Consider the following 26,147-nt stretch of genomic DNA (forward strand, 5'->3'; position numbering starts at 1 on the left):
TTAGATCCAATCAGTTATGACAAAACTGTGCGGTAGCATCATCATTCAATTTTACTTATCTTACCATTTTATCCCACTTACGTGAACAATAAAATTTACACATCATTTAATTAAGGTCGCTAACCTTTGTTTTTGGTGCAAACCGCATATAATTCGAATTATTAAAACGTTTATAGTGGCTGTCATTCGTTTTTCCTTACTAGTATTTTATATACAAGATTTGTGGAAAGTATGGAAACAGTTGAATATTTCTTTTAAAAGGGAAATTTTACGATAAATCTTATTGGGAATCCTATACAAATAAAAAAAATCACTTTTCTGTCGCATCAAAATGACGGCACTCCACCGGCAAAGAATGAAGAAATTTGGCCAAAACTTGTAAATTATAGGCATGTAAAATAGCATTGGGAATAATTTACGAAAAAATTATCATGGAATAATTGAAGTGTTGGAAGTGATCTGTAGAATAGTAGCCTCCCAATTGCAAATTGCAGTGAATTTTAGGGAATAGGCGGGGCTTAAGAGTCCTTGGCTTTATTCTTTGGCAATTAACATTTCCCGTTGACAGTTATCAAATTAGCAGTGATCATGTTATTTATGCTTTTGCTTGCAACAATTGAAGATTAAATTCCAAATTAAGTTGATTCACAATTTGTTGACTGGTATCCTGATCTGTTGCCTATTCTGGAATTCTTGGCTTAGTTTATCACTTACTTTTCGTTTCACTTGTCCAAAAAGTAAAATCAGCCAATCCACTGATTTATTTTCTTCCATGAAAGTCCATTCATACATAAGGGTCCATTGATAATACCAGAGACAACTGATACAAGTAGCCATCTTTTCCTATCTTATTTTTCTTATCCTATTTCTTATTTTATTTTCTTCTCTTATCTTATGCTATCTTTTCTCTATGATATTACTTAGTATAACATTTATTGTGGCTCATTTCCAATTTCCTCAACTCAAGTATCATAAATATTGAAGTGGGATCATTTTAATCTGAATTGAGTTGACTCAATCACTTTGACAATAATTGACTTCGATGATATGATCACATTTTCTAATTTTCACTCACTTCTATCACCTCACTATGAACATTACATTAAACTACTGTATGTTTAGAGAGATCGATTTCAAATTTATTTTGCTATCATCCGGTTAGTTTCTTTAATTTCATCATTCTTTGCACACAGATTCCGCAATGGACACTTCTGAAGTTTTAAAAATACCCTCCATATTATATCATACTGAATTATCCTAATTTCATCGAAATTGTTGAAACAGTTTACGAGATCTGTAGGATATACAGACAAAAGTAGCCTTGATAGAATAGGATTAATAAAAGCAACTCCTGACATGGAGTTGCTTTTACCAACCATGTATAAGGATTTTCAAGCTCGAAGAAAAATCATGAATTAACTTCGAATAAAACTATCTACAGAATTTTGTTATTATTGATGATGAAAAACATTGAAAAATAATCAAATTTGCATGAGTGAATGAATAAACTTACAGTCGTATCATGTTCCGCCAATTTCAATGCCTTATAGATGTGCCATGCGTGATAGCTTTTACCGGAACTTAAAAGCTCTGTTTGCACCTCCATCAGCTGAGAAAGCACTTCTTCATTTTGAGGATCCATTTCGTATGCTTTTTTGAAACACTTTTCTGCTTCAAGTAGATTCTAAAAAAACAAAAATTACAACTTTCAATTATTTTTTTTAAATCAGTAAACAAAGGAATCGAATACATGTGCATTATCCCATTATGAAGAAACAAATTATCTGTGTTCAAAAGTATGCTCTAATATAAAGTACCATCTACCTGATCGATCATTCAAGTAGCATTTTCAGCAAGAAAGTTTGATTTGATAATTGTTGTCAATGAAAACCCTAAAGTTAACTTTCTATTTTGAAAGTCCAAATTTCAAATCTCAAATTCATTTGTTTCTTGCACAAATTCATACATACAGTCCCATAATATTTACAAGAATAAAATTATCAATTGTACAAAAGAGCTTGAAGCTCACAATACTATTGTCTGATCGTGAGCTTGTACAAAATTAGAACACGAAATATCTAAATCACAAAATAGAATATAATAATTGTAACTTGAAGATAAAATAAGGAAGAATAGACCTGAAAATTATAATACAACCTTATGAGAAAAATACAAAGATTCACAAAATAAAAGAAAGAAAGACTCACAAATAAAAAAAATATGAAAAATAGAAAGAGTAAATAAGAGAAAAACAGAAAACAGTACACTGGCACGAGCAAAATAACTACTACAATCAGAAATTATCAAATTACAAGAGCAATTTGGAAAAATACATTCAATAACGTGTTTCATGGTCCAATTCACATTTGCTTGCAGCAACAATTCTGTGAATTTCGAGTCAGAAGGATTTAAATTGACAATTTTTGCCAAGTATGTGATTAAGCAGCAGAGTAGTGATACAGGCGGTAGAGATGAATCCGGGTTATGAACATCCAGTTATTAATTTCGGTCTAATTACTTTGGAGATAAATAAGGTGTGTTTTCCTATTCTAATTACTACATAACATTTATCATTGTTCAATTTATTCATGACGAGTAGGTGAAAAAGACAAATAGATTCAATTATAGTTTTATAGTTTCATGCTGAAAATTGAAAGGATTATTCTATCAAATTCGAAATAAACAATTATTTTAAAATATGCAAAAAAAAATTTTATTATTTTGTCAAAATTGAATGAATGATCTCTATTGAATGAATAAACTTTTATCTTACGCAAACTTTGTATCACAAATTGAATAAATTTGTTTTATTTATTAAAATTATAATCTCTTGATTAATAGAAATAAAGATAGGCCTATAACCATCCTCGGGAAATTCAGAACCTTTATGCAAAATTTCATGTCAATCCGTTCAGTAGTTCAGAAGTGATAATGCATCAAGCATGTACTTCCTATTCTGTATAAGTTCATTTAAATCCCTTCTTATAACGTTTAGTATGGATTCATACTTTTTTATCCATACTCACTCATCAATTGAAATTGAGTGCAAATTGTTTTAAAGGATAATCCTTCTTAATTTTACTCACTTTTAATTTGAATAAAGCCTCTCCTCTGCGAAAATGTGACTTTATGTAATCAGGAAAACGCCTCACCATGAATGTAGCATCTTCCAGTGCTCTGTAAAGATAAATACAATAAAATATTCACAGGCCTAACGAAATTCAGTCTATAAGTAGCCTAATCTCTAGTTGATTATATTATTCAATCCCAAGACATGCCGGTATAAAAAATTGAAGCAACATGAGATAACAAATTAAATTATCTTATACATCAGAAATGTTCAAGTTTAAATTATTTGATAATATTATGATATGCAGAGTGTTTCAGAAGTAGTGTCGAACATTTTAGGGTATTGTTCCTGGATGATAGGAGACTACAAATGTTGTATTTTGAGTGTCCAAAACTCAGCGGTTATCCTTATAGCTGCCATTTCGTTTTTTTCACTCAAGAATTTTTATCTCAAGAACGAAATGATGTATTGATCTGAAATTTGGCATGAATATTTATGCTATAAAGACTCAACTTTTAAAAATAAAATAAAAAAATTTCGATGTAAATTTTCAAAATGGCGGCCATTTTAAATTTTTGATTGAAAATTTCACGAAAACCGTTCAGTTTACAGAAAATTTACAAGAGACAAAAAAGTTGGCAAATTTTATCAAGATTTCAGGGATACCTCATTTATTGAAATTGGTCAGAGAATAACAGAGAAATTAATTATTTTCGTATTGCATGCATGACCATTTTTCACAATTTGAACATCAATATTGAATTTTTAATCCCAATCGTATTTAAGATGAAGCTTTGAAACACGGTATGGCTCCATATGGCCATCCAGCTTATTTTACAATGTTTTTCAGATGATCTTGTATGTTCATAATCATGCATGCTGTACGAATATAATTACTTTTTCTGTTATTCTCTGACCAAAGCTTGTGGGGGCGTAGCAGTGTATGTCAAAGACGGTATAAAAACTTAAATATTACTCACATCTGAGCCAGTATACTGATAGACCAGAATTCATGTTCCTTGAATTATCTTTGTCCAGATCTAATAGATTACTTGTTGGAATTTGCTATCGTCCCCCGAAAATCGGTAATTTTACTGATTTTGAAAATGCATTGCTTTCTCTTATGCCATCTTATAGCCGTGTCCTTGTCATGGATGATATGAACACTGACCTCAACATGACTAATCGCAACTTTGACTATTATCAGGTCACTAACATATTTCAGTGCCTCAACTTGACTATTCTACCACTTGATCCAACTCACCATACAAATGAATCTGACACTTTCATTGATTTTCTCATAGTTAGTGATCCTATCGATGTTGTTCAAACAGTAGGACAAATATCAGTCCCAGCTATTTCTGGACATGACCTGATTTACTGTGTGCTCTCTCATAAGCCACCAAAACCAGCACAGAAATTCATTACTTTTAGAGACTTTAAACATTTCAATGAACCCTCTTTTTTGACTGATGTAGCTCAGACTCCATGGCATCACATTGAAGCCTTAACTTCAGTTGATGAAATGGTAGAAACTTTTGAGAATTGGACTCTTAACTTATATGACAAACATGTGCCTTATGTTACTCGGAGGATAAATAAAAATCGACGTGTACCGTGGATGACTGACGGCATACTAAAAATAATGGGTAGAAGAGACAAAGCTCACCGGAAATTCAGGAAGACATTCCACTTGGACAGTCTAATTGCCTTAGAAATAAAGTGAAACAACAGTTACGTTGTCAGAACTCAAAGATCAGGTACCTGAATTCATTCATGACTGACAACAAACAAGACTCTTCATCACAAAATCCCAAATCCAAATTGACTTACCTCTAGACGATATAAACAATCATTTCATTTCACATTCAAATCAGCGTGATGAGTCAGCAATAAGAAATCATTACAATGGCCTTAATGATCAAGTAACAAACCTCAACATAGCATTAGAAGATCAATTCCTCTTCCATCCAATTTCAGAATTAGACGCTTTCAAAGCAATCCAGCATATTCATAGCAATGCCACTGGGGCCGACAAAATTCCAATCAAATTTATCAAGAAAATGCTCTTTGCTGTTCTACCAACTATCACATTCATTTTCAATAAGTCTCTTGAGAACGGATCTTTTCCTGGAAGGCTGCTCTAGTTCGTCCTTTGAATAAAGTTCCATCTCCAAATAGAGTTGAAGACCTCAGACCTATCAGTATTTTATCCGCAGTAAGAAAAGTACTTGAAAGACTTGTACATGCACAAGTTACTGAGTTTGAGCAGAAAAAGAAGCTTCATAACTTCCAGTCTGGTTTTCGTAAATCTCATTCAACAGAAACTGCTCTTCTACGTGTCACTGATGATATTAGGTTGGCAATGGATCAAAGAAAATGTACAATATTGACTCTTTTTGACTTTTCTAAAGCATTTGATACTGTTGATCACAAACATCTTCTGAAAAAATTTGCTATTCTTGGTTTTAGTCATCAATCTATAGTTCGGTTTAATTCACATCTCACAGATAGGAAACAATGTGTCTCTCTAGGAGAGAACAGGTCGAATTGGTTGAATGTTTCACATGGTGTTCCTCAAGGTTCAATTTTAGGCCCTCTTCTTTTTAATCTGTATGCAAATGACCTCCCCTCTTCTATAAAATTTTCCAGTTTCCATACCTATGCAGATGACCTTCAAATTTATGCAAGTTGTCCCATCACTAAACTAAATGAAACCGTGCAAAAAATGAATCAAGACATAAGTTTGATAGTGGAATGGACAAGACGAAACGGCCTCAGACTCAACCCAACCAAAACACAACCCATAATTATTGGTTACTCACGTTTAGTAAACAATATCGACTTCAACTCGATACATAAAATAACTGTTGATGGTAATGTGATTCCCTACTGCAACTCAGTGAAAAACCTAGGCATCATTATGGATAAAAACCTCGACTGGTCAGAACAAGTCAATAAAACCTGTAGAAAGGTTTTCTCAGCAATGCATTCACTTAAAAATTACAAGATATCCTTCCTAGAAGTATACGATTACTACTGGTCCAATCTCTTATTTTTCCACATTTCATGTACTGCAACTCCGTCCTCAATGACATGCAAGTTACACTCAATGATAAAATGCAGCGCTGCCAAAATTATTGTCTACGTTTTGTTTACTCTCTTGAACGCATGAACATATCACCCCAGCACACATTACTAGTTCTACCCTGAAGCTTCCCGATCAGAGACGTTTCAGAATAATCAAACTTGCTAGAGATACTTTAAAATATGACAATCCCAACTATTTCAAAAATGATTTCAAATTTGTTTCTGATGGTAGGAGGATAGACGCTTCCCATACTAGAACTGGTGCAAATACTCTCAGAATAATCATCGAACCACTATCTATTCCAAATCGTTCCTTGTGCTTGTCGTGAATGGAATAAACTTCCCAACTCTATTAGATGCCTTGAAAGCCGAGCGGGCTTCATCCTGTCTATGAAAAAGTATCTTATAGAGAAAATGACTATGTCCAACCCTAGAGCACTGCATGACAAATATTCTAATCTCCCTTCCTTTCCATTCTTCATTCCATTCATTCATTCATTTTCCACATCCCATCTCCATTCTACATAATACATATTCATCTTCCCATCTCAAGATTTTCTGTTCTTTAGTATTGTATATTGTCAATATTACTCAATCAGTTTCTGAAATTTTAATTTAAATCCCACCCTATAACGTTTGTTCCATTTATCTAATTTTAATTATCAATTCAATATTGTATTCACTATTACTCACTCAATTTCATCCATTCATTCATTCAACCATAATTCTAAGATTCAAATCAACTAGTTTTTAACTTATTAAGTACCTAGAGTTTCTTATTTGAACATTACTTCGAGTTATAATATTCCCAACAGCTCAATTCATCACAACCCGGTCGTGTGTTAATGGGAAGGATATTTTATATCCTTCTTAGAGAATCGACAATTATTTCTTGATTTATTTTTTACTGAAGTGTTTCACAAGATACGCAACTTTGAATATGCGAAAGAATTTTGATACTTTAATCATTTCCACAGTCTCGTATATACAAAGTTGCGTATCTTGTGAAACACTTCAGTTAAAAAATCGAAAAAGTAGTCAAGGTTGTAGAGAATTTTCTCCTCTTTCCGCTCCCATGGATCGTTTTCCTGATTTCAGTACCGTTCAAAAGTTACAGCTAATTGAAAAAAATGATAATTTTCATTTTCTCATTTTTTCTGCGATTTTACTGTTATTCAAGAGTCTCTAGAACGAGTAAGATACATGAAACTTGCGATTGGTCTAAAATGAAAGAGAATTACATGTTCTATAAGCTACGTTGCCTTAAACCCATCTTGCATGACTGTTTATTATCGAAAAACTGTCGAGACTGTGAAAATGAGGAAAATATCGCAAATTTCTTGATTTTTTGAATCGAACGTATCTTACCTCACGATTATATTTTTACTAAATTCATTCATCTCACATGAAAGAGGAGATTCTGTTCTTTAAATCAAGACCAAATACCATTTTTTATTATTCCGGGTTACCGAGATACACAGTTTTGAATATAGAAATTGGTCATTTTTCTGTGTATATAAATAGGGGATAAAATACACTAAAAGTGATTTTTTTATTTTTCATCAAATTTCAATTATGATACATGATTTTGAACCGCCTTAACGAGCTGAGAAGAATGAGCTGTAGTACGAGAAGATCTGATCATTCTGTAAAAAGTTATAAGTGTTTAAAGTTTTGACCCTTGACGTATCCTTATGACGTACCCCCCACTAGGAAATACTGAAATTGAATGTTTCTAACGGGTGATTCTCATAGAAAATAACCCACGTGAGATGATTTCAGCCGAAATATTTATTTTTTTGTCAGGAAGGCCTTGAAAAGGTATTATAATGAAAAATTTGTATTTTGGCTGTAGGACATGATTTTCTATTTTTGGGTAGATCCCCCCTCCCCCCACTACTAAATTCGAAAATTCCTAAGGAATCCTGTTCATAATGAATTGTTCGTTCACGTGATGTGTGGTTTTTTATCTATACTAGAAAAATATCTATGTTGTATAGGGTAGAAGTGGTAGGTTTGCATAATTTTGAAAACCCCTTAAAAATACCCCTTTTGAAAATTCGTAGCTCCGGAACCAAAAATGGTAGAATCCTGCGCGACCACTCAATTTATTGGAAATCTTATTCTCTTAAATTTTTTCGAGAATGATTTTTCTTGAAAAACTCAAGGTTCACGAGATAAAATGGGAAAATTGAAAAAAGTCCGAAATTTTGGGGGTTTTGGGAGTGAAGCCGCCCTCTGGCGTGTCAGCAAATTTCAGATTCGAATTCAGCGCCCCAAAATACATATAGAACCGTCGAGAAAAATTCTTTCGGGGCTGTTTCCTGAAAAACGACCATTTGACTGGACTATAAATAAAGAAATCTAATCTAATCTAACCAATCTTAAATAGTAGTTCTGTGAACAGTAGACCTCGCGCTCAGTAAGTTACATTGACCTGTTGTTTTCTCAAAAATTAATAAATAATTCATCAATTTAAAATGTCTAGAAAAAATCCTAAATAAGCATAGAGCTTTCTGTCCTATCGTACCGTGATGTGTCGTCCCGGAATGTGAGTGTGAGCGCTGTTATCAGGTCTGCCTGCAACTATCTACAACTTTGATGGAAAGATTCATTTTCAAGATGTTCGATGTTATTGAACGGGTAGTATTATAGTCCACTAGACAGCTGATGTATGATGAATAATTCTATAGTCTGATTTTTACTCTAATATTGGCTTATGAAGGAGGCTCCTTTTTCCTTTTATACTAGTAGTTCTGTGAACAGTAGTCCTCGCGCAGTTATAAACCGCAGCCTCCTCTTATACTGTCCATCAGAGTAAATCCTGTCTGTATGTCGTGTCGGCGAGATATCGGTGTGAAAACGGCTAATGGCTGTTGGAGTTGGTGTATCAAAACTGCTAACATCAAAAGCTAATCTCCTTCAAGACATACTGGCAACAGGACAGCCCAAGTTCAAAGCAGAGAAAGTTCGAGAGACAATACTATGTTATTTTAGTTATTAATTGCATGCGTTATTGCACGCAATCAATAGTTCATTTATTTATTTATTTATTCACAATGGAGACAACGGGTTTCCTCAAATATGTCTCCTTAACAATAAAAATTGTACAGATACAAACGTATATAATATGTTTGTTCGTAATAATACGAACTTATGCAATAATAAATAATACAAACAACAAAAATACCACCTAATTCAAAAATGAAAAATACAAATATTTTAAATACTTATGAAGAAAGTAAAAATAAAACAAATTGAGAATCCGAAATTCCAAAACTTATAAAAGTTAAAGAATATAATAACAAATAATGAACAAAAATGTTATCAATAGAATGAATAACAATTTTAACTGAACGACGTCCCAAACCATAAGCACATCCACACTGATACACCAACTATTTATTTGATCAGATCATGCTTACACAAGATTTAATTATCATATAAGGCTTTCCAGAATTTAGCGCGAGAAAACCACAAGACATCTAGGCGCCCAGACAAGCTGTTATATTTAAGTTTCTTGCATCCTATTTAATCAAAAACCTTGAAGATGGGTCTCTCTTTAAAAGGTCTTTGTATTTAATAGTGGATAAAAATTGCATTCAATGAGGCATGCAATTTATAGTCTACACAGCTGCTGATTTTTTACCAAGTTACATTGAGATATTGAATTGCATGCGTCATGGCATGCGATTTATAATCAACTCGACAGCTGATTTATGATGAATAATTCTATAGTCTGATTTTACTTTCCTTGCCCTACGTAAGGAAAGTATTGCTTTCCGAAAAAAATTAAGGTACCCCAATTTCTAAATTTCTATACGTTTCAAGGTCCCCTGAGTCCAAAAAACTGGTTTTTGGGTATTGGTCTGTATGTGTGTGTGTGTGTGTGTGTGTGTGTATGAGTGTATGCGCGTCTGTGTACACGATATCTCATCTCCCAATTAACGGAATGACTTGAAATTTGGAACTTAAGGTCCTTACAATATAAGGATCCGACACGAACAATTTCGATCAAATGCAATTCAAGATGGCGGCTAAAATGGCGAAAATGTTGTCAAAAACAGGGTTTTTCGTGATTTTCTCGGAAACGGCTCCAACGATTTTGATCAAATTCATACCTAAAATAGTCATCGATAAGCTCTATCAAATGCCACAAGTCCCATATCTGTAAAAATTTCAGGAGCTCCGCCCCATCAATGCAGATAGATTCCCAATTATCAGGCTTCAGGTACAATTGAAACAAAAAAAATCAAGTGGAGTAGATTGAGCATGAAAAACTCTACAATTAATGTTCAGTAACATTTTCACCTAAAATTGAAAATAAGCTTCAAATTCGAGAAAATTTGATTATTCAATTGCAAATTATTGTTGATTCTATTAAATCATTCACTATGAAGAAATAGCAGACCTCATGATTTGTGTGTATCCAGCGTTATTGCCCTGTCACCAGCTGGCTCAAATCTTTGAATACTAGACTTGAGACACACACACACACACACACACACACACACACACACACACACACACACACCACACACACACACAACACACACCACACACACAACACACACACACACACAACACACACACACACACACACCACCACACACACACACACCACACACACACACACACACACACACACCACACACACACACACACACACACACACACACACCACACACACACACACACACCACCACACACACACACACACACCACACACACACCACCACACACACACACACCCACACACACACACACACACCACACCCACACACACACCACACACACACACACACACACACACCACACACCACACACACACACACACACACACACACACACACACACACACACCACACACACACACACACACACACACACACACACACACACACACACCACACACACACACACACACACACACACACACACACACACCCACACACACACACACACACACACCACACACACACCACACACACACACACACACCACACACCACACACACACACAACACACACACACACAAATAGAAATTAGAAATTGGGGTACCTCAATTTTTTTCGGAACGCAATAAATAACAGATCTACCGCCGACTTGAATCTTAGACCTCACTTCGCTCGGTCAATAAAGGAGGTAACCTTGAAATCTTGTTAAATTTGTTAACTTTTTTGTCTCTTGTAAATTTTCTGTAAACTGAACGGTTTTCGTAAAATTTGCAATCAAAAATTTAAAATGGCCACCATTTTGAAAATTTACATCGAAAATTTTTCATTTTATTATTTAAAGTTGAGTCTTTATAGCATAAATATTCATGCCAAATTTCAAATCAATACATCATTTCGTTCTTGAGATAAAAATTCTCAAGTGAAAAAAACGAAATGACAGCTATAAGGATAACTGCTGAGTTTTGGACACTTAAAATACGACATTTTTAGATTCCTATATCCAGGAACAATGCCCTAAAATGTTCGACACCACTTCTGAAACCCTGTATAGTATTTGATCACTTTAATGCTAACTAATTTTACACTTTGATTGTCAATTTCAGCAGAATCAAGAACTGCCACGAATTGTCTACAAGAGAAAAATTAATTTTCGAAATTGAATACTAATAACAGGATCTAATATTTGAGTAAAACTCCTCAGACCTATGAATTCTATCTTCAGATCGATAAGCTATAGATCGTGAATGAGTTCTAATTGAATAGGATACACAAATTGAGGTGAGACTTGGACAAAGGTAATAAGAAGAGAAAGGGGATGAAATGAACTATATCAGGTGAAATCTAACCGCGAAAACAGTCAAAAGTTTTTCGGCAAGCCAACTATAGTGAGATTCAGTTTAAAATGTCAGTATCACTTATAGATCACATGAATTGAATTCAAAAAATTTTGCCAGTTTAAAGTGGATCTCAGTATAGGTTATTAGAGGAATTTGGCTCCAGTCTGTCATGTCACCATTGATATTTTGTGATCGGTTAAGGAATGGACAATCGCATCTAAGGCCCATCTTTCTATTTTATTCTATGTTCATTTTCGGCAAGTGAGCAAGCAGAAAAATACGGAATGGTATTATGTGCGATTGGGTATTGGGACCTGCTCTCTTTCACCGATCAAGGATTTAACAACAATTGATAAATAACATAGTTGATAACATATTTCTGTATCGACCTCTCCTACTCATCCGTCAGTAGGGTGAAAATGACAGTTCAACCCCCAATCCTTAAATCACACCTCAAAAAGTGTCAGGGAATTAGAGTTCATCACAAATCATACCTCAAATTCGAACTAGGATGGTTAAACACAACTAACCTAGGTCAACCTTCAAGTAACATGTCTACCATACTATATGCTAACACAAATGTAGACAAATAACCAACATGCCAACAAAAAATATCAGCTCCCAATAAATGAAGCCATGTATGAATTTTCCCTTCAATTCTTATATGTTATGTAAATGCTCTCTCTGTGTAAGTACTCTACTCTCTCCAGATGACTTCCAGTTCACTCAACAGACAGAGCCTCCACTGAACCTCAGCATCCATCCCCCACATCCCTAGATAACTTTACAACATTCTCTAAGCAGCTATAACTTCAATTCAAACTACTTGAACTGCCAGTGCATTTCTGCTCACCAAATACATTAAACAATACACCTTGAAACTGAGCAGCCAGCCATCTATGTGCATACAGCAGATAGTAGCATATCTTTTCTTTACAGCTTCTCTCTCTTCTCAGCCACATCAATCACTTGAATCAAGCCAACTGTGAGCTCCATTAAACATTTTCAATAAAAATAAATCATAAGTATTGATAATTTTGGTCGATAGTAATATAATAACAATATACCAGGTGTTTGAAAAAGAACTCCCTAGTTTTAATGTGTCATAGAATCTCTAAAAAGTGATATAAACTATTCTAGTTTGTGGTGTTTGATTCAGCAACTGTCCAAGTTTTGTCCTCCTGCAGTTGGCAGACCTGCTCCAGCAGACTCTCTCCTCATTATAGTAATCATGTGCATGCGGCTCTAGACACTTGCTTTCTGGGAAGGTGGATAGGGAGAGCTGGCCACCACAAAGTCCAGACTTGACCCCTCTGGACTTTTTCTTTTGGGGACACACATGAATAATGTTGTAAACAGTGAAAAAATCTGAGACATGAACCATTTACAGGGAAGAATCTTCACAGACAGTTACTCCTGATATGTTGGTGAATACATGGTGAGAACTTGAATATCGTCTTGATTTGTGCAGGGCAACAAATGAATCCCATGTTGAAGTGTACTGTTGTTGAACAAAACTTGAAGGTTCTCTCTTTCATTGTATGTTCTTGTAGATGTGGTTTTTCATTAATATTTTTGAAAAAATTTTGTTCTACATTAAAAAGGAATACTAAAATGAATTATTTTGAAAAAAATCCCAACTTTCAATAGTGAAATTTGCTTCACAGAGAACACAGAGTGTTCTGAAAAGAGGTGCCCATAAGTCAGGGTGCGATTACTTACATCAAAATGAGAAAAAATGTCCAATTAACATAGGTCAGAAAATGCTTTGTTACCAAGTTATACAGAGTGAAAGATTTTGTCTGAATTCAGTTCCCCTGCTGAAACAAAGCTCTATGGTTATTTGTTGGCTGTTAATTAAGATGTACAATTTTGCGTAGTTTATGTAAAATCAACTGAAAAATTGAGTAAACCCATTTCCAGACCAATAGCTACGGTAATTTTCAAGATATGAGACAAAATACACGAAACTTGGTCCTGAAAAACAAGTTTCTTCAAGGTTTGAAGCAGATTTACTATGTTAATATACATTAAACACAGCATATTCATCCACAGAACTTGTAGAAAATTCAATTTCAAAGAGAAAGATGTGAAATAAGTCTATAATAGACAAACTCAACCTTAAAAAAATAATCCTTAACTACATACAAAATATATGAAAAATAGACAAAATCTATTAAGCTCTCTACAAATGTAATATTAAGGATTTTTTTAAGGTTGCATTTGTCTATTATAGACTTATTTTACATCTTTCTCTTCAAAATTGAATTCTCTAGAAGTTCTGTAATAGTTATTTGTGCAACTAGTGTGCAAAGTGCCACTTTGCTGCACCAAAAGAAACGTTTACGCACAAGCCATAGGCAAGTGTGGAATGATGGTTTCTTGAGTGCAGCAATGAAACTTTACACACGTATTGCACATTAAATTTTTCCTACAGTTACCATAGAATGTGAAAAGTCAGTAATAGACGGTGAACATGTCCTATACCAAATAAAATGTTTGTTTATGTAAATCTTTAGTATTTTTAATGCTGATAATAAATATTGCAATCATTTCCACAACAGAATTGTTCCAAATTCAGTCTAAATGACAATAGAATGAATATTATAAAGTTATATGAGATTCAATTATAATAATACTCCATCTACAAGAAGTCATCAGCAAGTGTGGAAATGGCCATATCACTTGTCTGAATATGTTTTTGAGTCATCAATGAGCCTCACAAATGTTATACTTCACCCTTGACTAACAGTTTAATATTCTCCTATCCGATAACATGAAAGTTTTGCAGCAAAACTTTGCTTATACTTATACGGTGCCCATTAATTTGTTTTATTGATTAATTTGTCTATGCAATCAAAGCTGTAAGCTTATGTTTTAATTTTTCTATTAATGTAAATAAATAAAAAAGCTGATATGCCTAGGACTGATTAAGGATGAAACGTATAATTAAGGTTATACTGCATTATTTAAAACGTGATTAAATTATATTATATAGACATTACATTTACCTGAAATGCTGAACTTCATTCAAGTCACTGTTGAGTAAACAGTATATTGTAAATCCAGTGTTTTTGTTTATGGTATTCAATAACATCTATTCTGTAGCCTATTCTGTTTCTAATTCATCAACGGCATTCATGATAGTTGTTCTACGAAAATGTAAGTAGAGATTTTTCGGGGAGTTGAAGACTGAATAACTTTTTTTGAAGTGTATATATTTAAGATTCATTATTGTTTTGAAAATATAACAAACACAGCTTTAGTATCACTAACACGACACAAGTAACCTAACCACAAAAGTAAATAGAGATATAAAAATACTTGATTCCTTGATCATAAAAATGGTCGATAAATGTTTCCAATGTATTCCAGTTAAAAATATAGGCATCTCACACATAAAAAATCGTTCATGATAACTTGAATAGAAATAAAATACTGATATTGAATACTATCAAAACTTCTTGTTTATTTACTGTTCATTATCCAATATCTATCTCGCGGTAATAATCAGCTGGTTTACAAAAATTTTCAGCAAGCAACATATTCAGGTTTACCAACATTTCTTTTACTTTGCCGCACTCTACCGTCATAAAGCGTGTTAACTATTTTGTGTTGTTATGTTGCAAATTTGGAGTGCGGCAAAGTACTTTGCCACACTCAAATCTACATTCCCGCACTGGGTGTAGGAACAAGGTATTTTGCATACTATAAATGATGCGGGAATGAGCACTTTTTTGGGTAACTGTAGGAAAAAAAATATTTTGTGTTTATTGTACTTAGTAAATCCGCTTCAAACCTTAAAGGAGCTTTTCGGGACCAAGTTTCACATATTTCATCACATATCTTGAAAATTACTGTAGCTACCATTATAGAAATGGTTTTATTCAATTTTTCAGTTCATTTTACATTAATTATGCTAAATTTTACATCTTAATTGAAAGCCAACAAATACCTGTGGGGCTTTATCTCAGCAGGGGAACTGAAATTCAGACGAAATCTTTCACTCTGTATAACTTGGTAACGAAGCATTTTTGGACCTATGTTAATTAGAAACTTTTTCTTCTTTTGATGTGAGGAATCACGCCCTGTCTTATGGGCACCTTTTTTCAGAACACCCAGTATAGAAGGTGCACATTTGTTGCTATATTGCCACAATCAGTATTTGAATAGTTAAAACCAAAAGTACTTGAAATATGTTTAAAAATCAAACAGAACAATTTAATAATTATAATAATATAGAGGAGTACTTTTTATTAAAGTAGTTTGAGATCATGAATTGAAGAACTACAAGACTTAACCTATTTTAGACTATGTGTTATCTAAATTTGGGAGAGGAATAGCACAAGGTTACCTTATTTTTCCTCTCCCTATCATTTTGATAATATACTTATTGTATAAATGAATAAAGAAAAATGAAGAATAAAGAGTGATACATTTATACTTCATGGGAGAGCATGAATAATTTTATAATCTAAAGATAATAATAAAGGAATTCAATAGTCAAAGGAATGAAGCTGAATGCAGGTAATATCTGGAATTATTAAAAACAATATAAAAACATGATGTACCCTTTTATTTAAAACATTTTAAACTTTGAAAAAATAGATAAAGTAGCCCATACAAGTGAAGTGATTTTATGTAATATATGGAATAAAGTTGATGAATTTGTAGTGTGGAAGTGGTTGGGAAATTGATTCAATTGATTTACTTTTGATTTAAATATTGTAGCTAATATTCATTTAGTTTTTATACAGAGTGGGTGAAAAGTCTGAGAACGGCTTAATATCTCATACACAAAGGTAATTTGATGGTGGGTGTGATCGGGGATCCTACTCAAATTAAAAATTAATACTACTTTACTATGACTTTAAAAATATAGTCCACCATCTTGGATCTGCCATATTGAATGCGACTTCATTTTTTTAAATAGGAAGGTGGTCATGCAATACATGATTTTGATTCAAAATTTTCTATTATTAGTTTTTTCTTGTCAATGGTTTTAGAGGGTTTAATGGAGCTTACAGTAGGTTTCAATTGAGTTATTGAAATGACTGAGGAAAGAGATAAGCTGTATTAAATTGTATAGAGATGTTACTATATGCTATATGAATGGCTGAGTAAACTCCCTGCTCAGTTTCATAATGTATTTATTGACCTAAGCAGAGCTGAGGTCTATAATTTCGACTTGATCAGCTTTTGTCTGTTTGTTTGTACCACAGTTACAGTCGCAGTTATTGTCAGATTTGGTTAAAATTTGGTATAAAACATCTTTGAAACAAGGTGCAGAGACACATATGTAACAATTTTTGATAAGACCTCCAGTTTTTTTGTAATTTAAAAACCACAGACCAACCTCCATCCAGAAAGTTACATTTTTTATCTATAGTGAGGTCCACGTTATAATGGAAGTGTAGGAAGATAGGAGAAAATGGTTGCCAGATCTCAGCCTTGCCACCCCAACAGTTGACTGTTATATCTGATGAATTTAACTGTTCATTATTGTTGAAAATAGTTAATCATATTTTATTTGTCAAGAAAAAATATTTTTTTAAAGATGTAATAATAAATTTTCATGATTGAGATTAAATGTTTTGCCAATTAGTTGAATATCTACATTGTTGATAAACAATGTGGCAACATTGCAATGCGTGAAAGAGACAGCGCCATCTGCTTTGTTGAATGATAGACAAAGATAGCAACACCATTGCAAATCACACACTGCCATTATAATGTGGAACTCAATATAGCACTGTTATCTTGCAAGATACAGCAATTTTTATTTGTTTCAAAATGAAAGATCGTTGGATTTACAAAACATTAGGAGTAAATCTTGCCCACAATAAATTAATATAAGTAAAATAATTGGCTCTCATTTTTAGAATAGAAATATTATTGTGCCACTTTAAAATGTGCTGTATTGAATGAATGGTATAGATGGAATGCTATCAATCTATTTACGTGACATATGCACTGGAAAACCAGGCAGTGAGAATCCAAATACTGTAGTAGCTTTAGTGAGCAGGGTTTGTTGCCACACTACTCTTTCATTTCCCTTTGTCTCACACAGACCTCAAAGGACAAGATAGTTGTCAGCGGTAAACTTTGAGAATGTCTGAGCTGCTCCAAATCATACTGTATTTATTAATTGTAGAAAACTTTACACTTGATTGCATCATTTTTTCCTTTTCATAGATGAATAGTTTCTAGACCTGTGGAGCCGGCCAGAGACATCACCACTTAGTTGGCTTTTGTTTTTTTTTCATTTACTCAGAAATTGGAAACCGAGTTGTGAGCATTAACATTAGCATTGCATAGCATAACAAGCCATAACATTAAAACCACTTTTTATTAAAACCATCATTAGCAACCTCCTGTCATTGTCACCAACAAACCCATCTTATTCTGAATCATTTTCCATCTCACTATCATCTGTGAGATGCTTCATCATCTAAATTGCCTACTGCATATTCCATTTTTCCGTCAGTTGATCAATATCTCATAATTGATTATTTAAAAAGTTGTAATATATGTTAATATTGTAAATATGAGGACGATGTGAAGATACCTCCTTAAGAGACATTTATAAGTCCAGTGTCCCTGAAAACAATGTCACTAGCACTTTGAATGGAAAAAATAATAGATGACATGGCTAAATCATCACAATATACTGTACTTTCATAATAGCCATTCTCATTAATTTGAGAGTTGTATTCATGAGCGAGGTCTACTGGTTGCAGAACTACTAGTTGTATTTGATGAGCAGAAAAGCACTGGCAATTCAAGTAGTTAAGATAAAAGTTCTAGCTGGTTAGAGACTGTTGTAAAGTCATGTATGGGGTGTGGACGTGTGGAGGAGGTTGATTTGTGGATGTGTTGACTTCCTACCAATTTTTGAGGTGGGGTGAGGATGAACTGTCATTTTCACCCTATTTTTGAGGTAGAGTTTGAGGTATGATTAGGGGTTGACTGTTGTTTGTCGTTTGTTGAAACTCTCAATTGTTGATTGATAAATTATTGCATATTTCCAACCTGTCTACGTAATATCTTAATATTGGGGCACCGAGCTTTGCTCGTTATTAATTGATAAACAGCACACAATTCTTTAAAATGAATGGGGAAGGACTAAGACGCACATCCCAAAACTGTTTCTTCCCCGAATTTTGATTTATACACTGTAAATAGTCCAAAAAGTAGGTTATATTCCATACACTTGAATTAAGGTCCAATTTTAGTCTAACATTTGAAAACAGAAAAGTTCTAATTGAGTTTGTTTACAAACCAAATTGAATAACAAAATAACACTCACTAATCACTTAAAACTGTAACATAATGATTAACTTTGAAAATTATGATATACTCTAATTTAGAATTATATACCATGTCATGTCAACAAATCAGAATATTTTGATCAAGTCGATTAAAATTTCTGGATAATATTTCTCGTGAGCTGATTGATTCAGCTGAACATAATTCTGTCAATATTTTCAAGTTCTGAGAGTTTATTGAATGTAATCATTCTATTATATTCGGCTTTTAATCAAATCAAATTCAAAATTTCTAGTTTATTTATTTCTGGACTGAAAAGTGGACTCAAATCAATTCAAATGGATAGTAAAACCTATAATTTTGATTCATTCATAACTCTACCTTCATTGTATTATCATTCATCCCATCATCATCACCTAGGCTCAAAATACTTCTAGAAAGTCGCCTTTGTAAAATAATAAATAGCAAATAATTTCTCTTTCCCACACAGGCACTCGCATCTTCTGTTATTAACAGACGACGAAATTATCATCTGTTTTTCCAAGAATGAATGATTATTATCCTTTTCAAGTCCTCCAGCGAGTTATCCCAGGGATGAGATCTAGTGTAATCGAATTTTTATATCATAAACCTACTATGTTCCAAATTTTGTGAAAATCATTAGAGCCGTTTTCGAGATCTGTGGAATATAATATATAACCAGATAACCATATAAATATATACAGAAATTGCTCGCTTAATATAATAGGATAGGATTAGGCAAGTTAGCAAAAAATGGATGATTGAATGATGATCAAGCTTGTAGTTTGAAGCTTACAAATGTACTTACTTATCATATTTCCCAAGTTTGAAGTAGCAAAACGATCGATTGTTATAAAGCCTCCTGTCAGCAGGGTACTTCCCAATGGCTTTATTAAGTATTTCCACTGCTCCTTTGTGGTCGTTGAGGAGGTTGGCTTTTTGATAGGCCTGTTGGCCAAGATCCTCCAAAGACATCTATAACAAACAATTTCATAACAGAATTATATGCTTCCACAACGTAAGTTCAATAATATGCTCATTATTTAAGATGGCAGTGTCCGGTCAACAGCAAAGTTTGTGTGGTGTATGCAAAAATAGTGTAAAGGAATCCGATAATGTCGTTTTATGTGAGGGGATATGTGAAAAATGGTTTCATATAGGATGTGTTAAAATGCCTATCACAGAATATCGCATGATAGAAGGACTTAGTAAAGGTTTCGTATGGTACTGTCCTACTTGCAAGGTTAGGGTTCCCAACATTCTTATCAGCCACATTGGTTCGAAAACTCCAACCAGTCCAAATGGAAATAGAAAACGTTTTTCAAGCAAAAACGTTGAAAATTGTGACTTAGGAATTATACTTGACGAGCTTGAAAAATTGAGTGAGAATTTTTTGGCCTTGAGTGGTAGGTTAGAAATAGTCGAAAAGAAAAAAGTTGTGTGTGAACATGTAGTTGCAGCAGCGTATAGTGACAGAATTGAGATAAGCAACGATCAAACTGAAAAAACCAACGAATCTTTCTCGCTTTTTTCTGAATTTACCTCTGGAAGAGTAAAACATAGTACAAATAAAAACAAATCTCGTCATCACGTAATAAAGCCATCTTACTCTAACCAAACTGTAAGTAATGTAAATACTCAAAGTTTAAGCATGCTTAATCAATCCAACATAAGTGCTTTGTCTGAAAATGTACTTACTGACGAAGATGTAAATGCTGGTTGTAAACATGTTAGAATTGAAAGTGAAAATAAGACTTCAGCTAAAGACTTGAATAGATCTAGTGCTGGAAAGGTGAGTGAACTGTAAAATGAAACGTCTAATGGTTATCCCGCAAAAACTGATAAATAGAGAGAATTTTCTAACGCAAATGTTAGCTTTAATCATCATAAAGACAGTGGAAACAAAATAATTGGCACTTCAAAATCAAACAATAACAAAGTGAAGTCGGCTGAAACCAGGGAATGGCTTTTTGTGTCAAAATTAGCTCCGGATGTTTTAATTGATGATTTCCAAACCTTTGTTAAGAAGTTCAGCTCTAAACCTGTCTATTGTGAAGAGGTAAGAGCCAGTTCTCAGCATTACAAATCGTTCAAACTGGGAGTTGCAGTTGAAGATAAAGACAAATTTTTTCAGCCTGCTTGTTGGCCTGATGGAATTATTGTGGCCAATTATAGATTTCAGAACAGAAACACTACCAGGAAGCCTTTTCGGCATACAAGACCTCATCACTCAGTAAAGTAGTTTTTGCTAATGGAGTAGATAATTCAGTTGCCAATGATAGCCTACGATTTTGTTTTATAAATGTTCAATGTCTTAGGACAAAATTAAAGTTATTGATACTTTTCCTTGGAGATAAGAAACCAAATGTTTTATGTGTATGTGAACACTGGCTTGAACAAGACGAAACTGACTTTTACAATAAAATTGTGTTGGAAGATATGACAATGAATCTAGCAAATGTATATTGTCGTACTGCCCATAAAAATGGTGGTGTGGCCATTTTCTGTGATACTAAACTGAGTGTTGAAAAAATTGATCTTAGTGTTTTTTGTGTTGAGCTTGTTTTTGAAGTTATAGGCATTGTTATCAGCAACTGCTCACTGGTGGTTATTTGTGTGTACTGTTCAAATCAGGCCTATTTTGAGCAATTTATTGTCCAGCTTGAGCTGTGTCTGGAGTTTGTCACTGAACGGGCTGATAGAGTTTACATCGGTGGAGAATTCAATGTTCATCTTGACAGTGGAGATTCAAAGGCTCAAAGGTTGCATAATGTTTTGAAGATGCATAATTTGTTCTGGACTGTCCTTGAGCCAACAAGAGGACGAAACTGCCTAGATGATGTAGCAACCAATGACTGCTCAAGTAACTATAAGGCTGCGATAGTGAACCCACTGGTGGTGGATCACTGTGCTGTGCTGATTGATGTGCTGCAAGAACTCCAGAGAGTTGTAAATGTTCCTGATTGGGTGGATAGGTATAGGTTTAGGTGAAGGAAAATTACAGAAGACAGTGTAGCAGTGTTTCGACAACACCTTATGGGAATAAATTGGAATTTACTGCACACAGTCTCTACAAGTGAGGAAAAATTTAACCTTTTCCATAAAAAAGTGACAGAAGCTTATAACCTAGCATGCCCAGCGGTAGCCTGCAAACCAAATTTTGGAACTGATAAAAGTAGAAAGCAAAAAGGGCTCACAAATGAATGGTATACTCCAGAGAAACATAAGAGTCCTTGTTACCATGTTATATGCTGCCTACAAAACAAACTCATCATTGCAGGGAGAGGAATATAAAAACTACTTGAGAGCCAAGCAGATTTACAGATTGGAGATAGATAGGGCAAAGAAAGATTTCAATGCCGGATTTATTGACAGATCCCATAATCCCACAAAAGCAGCATGGAATCTCATCAAGGACTCTTGCACGGTGGACACAGTGATAAAGTGTAGGTCTAGTCCTGATGAGGCCAACAGGGCTTTTCTGAATACTGTGGTTGAGATAGTGGATGGCATTCCAGATTCGGGTCATGATCCAGCTTCATCTGTGCCTGAGACTCCACATGTGTTTCATTGTTTCAGGCCATTAAATGTCATTGAGCTGGTGAATATTGTAGAGAGTTTTAAAACCACCTACAGTCAAGACATCTATGGTCTCAAGAAGGTTATCAGTGTATTGGTTAGCCCGCTCCTCCTGTTGATAAATGCCTGCCTCACTGATGGAGTATTCCCAGACTGCCTCAAGGTTGCTAGAACTGTGCCCATATTTAAAAAAGGCAACCCTGATGATATTAGCAATTTCAGGCCAGTTTCCATTGTGTCAATCATTGGTAAAATCAAAGAAACTGCTATGTTGAGGCAAATGAGCAAGTATCTGGAACATAACCTCCTGGGCGATATGCAACATGGTTTTAGAGGGGGCAGGTCCACTACATCGGCTGTTCTTTCACTTGTTCGGAGGATGCAGGAGGCTTATGAAGGACAGGAATCAGTTGAATTGGTATTGTGTGATCTCTCAAAGGCCTTTGATTGCGTGTCTCATGTTATCTTGTTGAGGAAGCTGGCTAGATATGGCTTCGAGGGACCGGCATGGAAGATGGTTGCTGACTACCTCCAGGATAGAAGACAGGTAGTTTCTATAATGGGTGCGTCATCAAATGAAGGAAATGAACCACATGGGGTTCCACAAGGTTCAGTACTTGGCCCGCTGCTATTCCTGCTGGTGATAAACAATTTGCACCTGGATGGTTCCAGCTTGCTTTTTGCTGATGACACCACCATCATTGGTCAGGGCAGACGGCCCCATGATGCCAAATTCGAAGCACAGGAGCTCTTTTTTTTGAGGCTCAGAAGTGGTTCTCCAATAACAAGCTGAAATTGAATGAGACCAAGACTCAGGGGATTGTCTGTACCCTAAGTAGAACAGAGATTCTTGATGCTGGTGCTGAACCTGTTTCCTTACTCGGTTTTTGTGTTGATAAAAAATTATCATGGGAGTCTCATATTTCCAAAGTCTGCAAGAGGCTCTCAAGAGTGATTTATCTGCTTCGGAAGATGAGAAGACTACTCACTGTTGAACGCCTGTTGATGCTGTACCATGCAGTATTTGCCAGCCACATACAGTATGACATCTTGATATGGGGACATTTGGCGCATGTGAAGGACATACTCCTGCTCCAGAAAAAGGCACTCCGTGTAATGACGTTTAGTGAGTATGATGCACACTGTCAGCCCATATTCCAACGCTTGGGCATCCATACAGTTTATGGCATGTACATATTCTCATCGCTCCTACACGTCAGGAGAAACATCTGCACGTTTGCTAGAAGGGAGGAAGTGCACTCACATGGAACTCGAAGGGGAGTTGACTTGGATGTGCCACGCTGTCGCCTGTCAAGAGTGAAGGACAGTTTTCCTGTTTTGGCGATGCGAATGTTCAACTGCCTGCCGAACTCGGTTAGGGCACGCCCAGTCAATGTGATCAGAAGCTCATTGTCAAAGTGGCTTGTTGGAAGGAGCTTCTACCGGTTGGAGGATTTTTTCGGCGAAAGCTTTGCTGGACTGTGACGCTGCATACAGTTTTATGTACCATGTTTAATTGACACGATCTATCCAGGAAGACCTGGCCATGATTACGACTTTGGATATTTGGATTATTCAAAGAGGGTGGGAATAAATGTGCTGTACCACAGTAACAGTATTTTTAGCTGAGAAGGCGAATCTTGACAAATAATGATGAAAAGTTACTTGATCAGCTGTTTTAGCACAACTGAAATTTGGACAATATGAATGTCAACAATGCTTGTCGTCATCGACTGCGGAAATTCACGCACAAACGAAATGCACCTTTTAGAGTAATTTGTAACAAAGATAGTAGAACCCATTGTAGACTATTGTTTAAAAACCTCAGAATCATGACAATTACTACATCTTATGCTTTTGAATGCCTGATGTAGCCTAAACAAAGAAAAATTTTAACAGTTTCTCAATTAATAGTAATGTTTATAGCCATTATACTAGACAAGCTACAGCATTCAGAATAACACAGTATACACCGTATATATACCACATATATACGACTGTACATACCACATTTTGTTGAATTTGGAAAAAGAATGTGCAATAAGTTACCAGTTGAAATAAAAGAGCTTGAAATTGGACAGTTCAAAATTTGTGTGGAAAATATTTTAATTGACTGCAGTACTTACAGTGTAAGTATAAATAATGACTTTAATGCTATCGTTATAGTATGAATTATGCCTAATAATGTGATTCAATTTTATGACCTTTGATACATTGATGTTGTTAAATTTGTGATTGTTTGTATGTTTTTTCACGATGTCTTGCATTAATTTGTTCTTAATGTTCTGACAATAAACAAATATTGAATCTTAGATGAAAGTCAAACACGTTCAACATCTATTTAATTCAAGAAAACATCAAGATTTAAGCTTTACATTAACTTAACAAAGTTTAAGAAGGGGTTACATTGGTATTAGACAAGCTACTTTTAGATTTAACCTAAAAAAGTGCAACATAAAATACTGGATCATTTAGAGATTTGAGATTCTGTTTGTTGTTTCAAGTTTTATTGAATTCAAGGAAAATTTAACAAGTAATGTAAACGTCACTATTCTACCTTAACAATTATTTTTAGAGTTTGCTAATTATTAGCGATTAAAGATACAATAGAGTTTTAAGCTTATATTTATACTGTAGTAAAATCTTCAACATTTCAAAGTTAGTAATATTGGATAGTAATATTATTAATGTTACATCCAATAAATTCAATACACACCGGAAAGGTTTAACCTAACAAAGTGCAAAATAAAATACTGGATCATTTTCTTAAATGATCATGGTGTCAGGAAATGAATTTAGTATAAATGTATAAAATACGTTTGGATATTACCTCTTAGCACAAATAATACCAAAACAAATAATACAGTTTGTATTAGTAATACATTTAATACAGTAAGTAATAGTAAACGGCCAAGCCAAAACCACTGTGCCAAAACAGTTCACAGCAATAATTATTTCTTGCTAATTTTCAACAAATTTCGGTCGATTTAAAAATTGTTCAACCGATGTAAAATATATCGAACAAGGTACTGATTGATCCAAAAATATCGATATTGAAAAAATCATTGATATCGATGTGTACAATACGCATACAGATCGCACTTAGTGTTTGTTTATTGTTTATATTTTACCTTATTGGTACTTTTTTCAAATTCGTAGCTTTGCTATTTTTGTGAAAAAATTACGTGTAGAAACTATAATAAGCGTTGAGAAATTTGTTTTTAATTCAATATTGTAAAATGACAAGCAAAAAATGTGTGTTTCTGCCAACTTTTACATTCAGTCAAACATAACCTATTTTTTTATTTTGAATTTATCAAAAAG

General features: G+C 34.2%; 1 protein-coding gene across 1 annotated transcript in view; it reads right to left on the reverse strand.

The window, feature by feature from the left end:
* The window catches only part of LOC111055667 (hsp70-Hsp90 organizing protein 3), a 31,088-nt gene extending 5,293 nt beyond the window's left edge, over positions 1 to 25,795 (reverse strand). The window contains exons 1-4 of the mRNA XM_039435198.1: positions 25,654 to 25,795; positions 20,053 to 20,219; positions 3,087 to 3,177; positions 1,514 to 1,684 (exon numbers count right to left, since the gene is read on the reverse strand). Of these exons, the coding sequence (XP_039291132.1) occupies positions 1,514 to 1,684; positions 3,087 to 3,177; positions 20,053 to 20,219 (429 nt within the window). The 5' untranslated portion in view covers positions 25,654 to 25,795. The remainder of the gene's footprint in view (positions 1 to 1,513; positions 1,685 to 3,086; positions 3,178 to 20,052; positions 20,220 to 25,653) is intronic.
* Positions 25,796 to 26,147: the final 352 nt, after the last annotated feature.

Source organism: Nilaparvata lugens, chromosome 1, assembly GCF_014356525.2.
Source record: "Nilaparvata lugens isolate BPH chromosome 1, ASM1435652v1, whole genome shotgun sequence".
NCBI lineage: Eukaryota > Metazoa > Arthropoda > Insecta > Hemiptera > Delphacidae > Nilaparvata > Nilaparvata lugens.